This window comes from Poecilia reticulata, linkage group LG22 (genome assembly GCF_000633615.1).
Source record: "Poecilia reticulata strain Guanapo linkage group LG22, Guppy_female_1.0+MT, whole genome shotgun sequence".
NCBI lineage: Eukaryota > Metazoa > Chordata > Actinopteri > Cyprinodontiformes > Poeciliidae > Poecilia > Poecilia reticulata.
This window is the reverse complement of record NC_024352.1, coordinates 5,708,439-5,710,922: the sequence shown is the minus strand read 5'-3', so window position 1 is coordinate 5,710,922 and position 2,484 is coordinate 5,708,439. Positions and strand designations below refer to the sequence as shown.

General features: G+C 36.9%; 1 protein-coding gene across 1 annotated transcript in view; it reads left to right on the top strand.

Moving 5' to 3' along the window:
• Positions 1-1,564, top strand: part of LOC103458222 (ERH mRNA splicing and mitosis factor) — a 3,224-nt gene extending 1,660 nt beyond the window's left edge. Inside the window, exons 3-4 of the mRNA XM_008398881.1 lie at positions 30-150; positions 1,329-1,564. Coding sequence (XP_008397103.1) covers positions 30-150; positions 1,329-1,431 — 224 coding nt within the window. The 3' untranslated portion in view covers positions 1,432-1,564. The remainder of the gene's footprint in view (positions 1-29; positions 151-1,328) is intronic.
• The last annotated feature ends 920 nt before the right edge of the window (positions 1,565-2,484 follow it).

Genomic DNA, 2,484 nt, shown 5'->3' with positions numbered 1-2,484 from the left:
GTAATTTATTGTATTTTTCTATCCTGCAGGTGTTTGTAAGATGTATGAGGAGCATTTAAAGAGGATGAACCCCAACAGTCCGTCCATCACATACGATATCAGCCAACTCTTTGACTTCATCGATGACCTTGCTGACCTCAGCTGTTTGGTGTAAGTYGATGTAAAAATAATCCTTCCTGATTGTTAATCTTTAAAAAAGGTACATTTCACATTAACAGAGCTTTTACATTTTTGGGTGCTGCCTTWAAGTGTTATTATTAGACTAAAAATCAACACAAAACTAATACCTTAAATATTACGGCACACATTCACTGGAAGAGCTACAAATGGCCCATGGGGCACACTTTGGACACCGCTGATGCAGAGATGACGCATGAACATTTCCTGATATTTACGCAAGAATTTAGGGGGGAAAAGTAAACTGAACCATCGACTTTTGTTTAAGACTGAAAAATCGAGAAATATTTCAACTGCTGCAGAAAATGTCAAACATATTGATCAAATCATGCTGTGAATGAGGCTGCAGAAATGGAGAGGTGGATACTCTGGTTGTGTGATTATAATAGAACTTTCATATGAAAGAGGTTAATGTTTCCACACTTTAGTTTATAAGTAAAAAAGAAACAAAGAAACATTCACAAAGTCACAAAAATTTWATTTAGGTGGACCTAGCTCCGTCTTCGAGGACGTGGCTCCTCCTCAGTCACAKTTTCCAAGCTTCTGCCTCAAATAGCAGCCCTCCCTTGCAACTCCCCCACTCAGCTCCTCCAGACTAGCCAGMAACAATTAGCAAACACCTGATGGAACTGAGAATCTGCAAAGCTCATTACAGGAGCTACTTCTCAGTGCAACGCTGGTAAAAACGTTGATAAAGGTTTAATAGGGGAGCCATATTGTGATGACTTCCTGAAGGCGGAATTTCAGAAAGAGCAGGCGTTTCTTAAAGAGACAGGCCCAATTTCAAGATGCTAAATGATATAGTCAAAATTCTTTTATATTTGATATTTACAGCATTTTTATCACAACAGAAAGTAGCATCGTAACTTGATATTGAAAAAAGGTTTTTTCTAACATGCCTTTTTTTGTWAATTGWGTTTGTATTTTCATAGTTTAGTAGCTTTGTAGAGACATAGAGCTGTTCACCTGTCAAATGTAACCATTTGAGCAACTTTCAAAGCTCTATTCTCAAAATWAGGAAAGRGTCACCCTCTGGGGCACGAGAAAACTTTGGTCAATATCAAAACAGTTGTATGTTTTCAAAATGAACGGCGGCGTCCTGTTGTGAGGAGTCMGGCGCAAACAGACCTAAAGCTGTCGTTCCGTCTCAGGTATCGTGCCGACACACAGACGTACCAACCGTACAACAAGGACTGGATCAAAGAGAAGATCTACGTGCTGCTTCGTCGTCAAGCCCAGCAGGCAGCCAAGTGAAGCCCATGAGAAAATGTGGGGTGTGGGCAGGGAGGGGCGTTTAAAGGTTRTGTTTTTGGTGTTCTTTTCACATGGGGAGTGTATTTTATATATCCTTGTTTGACTTATTAATAAAGATTCCTATTAAACACTAGTTCTCATCATGTTGCTTAATAGTCTGCATACAAACAATACACAGGACTTCGAACATGGTGGTGGCAGCATCATGCTGTGCGGATGCTTTTTTTTTTTTCCAACAGTTGATTGGAACATGGAAGGAGCTGAAATAAAGGGCAAAGTGGAGCAACAGGATTAGATTAAAGTGAAAGTTATTTTTTTATTGGGCTAAATACAAATGCATGCCGCACCTTTCAGATTCTTATTTGAAAAGCTTTAAACCAGATATTCTTTTTTTTCATCTGCTTCTTAATTGTTACAAGCTAATATATTGAAGTTTGTGGTTGCCAAGTGACAAGATGTGGAAAAGGTCACAAATACTTTTGTAAGGTACTTTATTTGGCGAGTGTTTTCAGGGGAATAACTTAAAAGAGCCAGAAGAAACATTTTTCAGCAAGGAGAGGGAAATTGATTAGAGTTGATGGGAGCATATATGGAGCAAAATAAAGGGAGAAACGCATAGATCCAGACAACAGGCCTTAATTTATTTAATTGGGCTGAATACAATTGCATATTGCATCTTTCAGATTTTTGCTTAGAAAAACGTTTTAAATACACTTAAAGAAATTCGTGCTTGATATTTAAGTATCAAGCATGAATTGATATGAATTCCTTTAAATACACTTAAAGGAATTCATATCAAGCATGAATTCCTTGAAGTGTATTTAAATATCAAGCATGAATTCCTTTTAAGTGTATTTAAAACGTTTTTSTAAGCAAAAATCTGAATAGTCTGCATACAAATATATAATATAATTTTACACATTCTTAACAGGCCTTTCCATTGTTTCTATCGATTTTTATTCATCTCATTTTAGGTCTTTTAAGTTAGTTTCCTGAAAATACTCGCCACCCAGGTGAAAAATATATTGGTATATACTTAAGTCTGCTAAAATC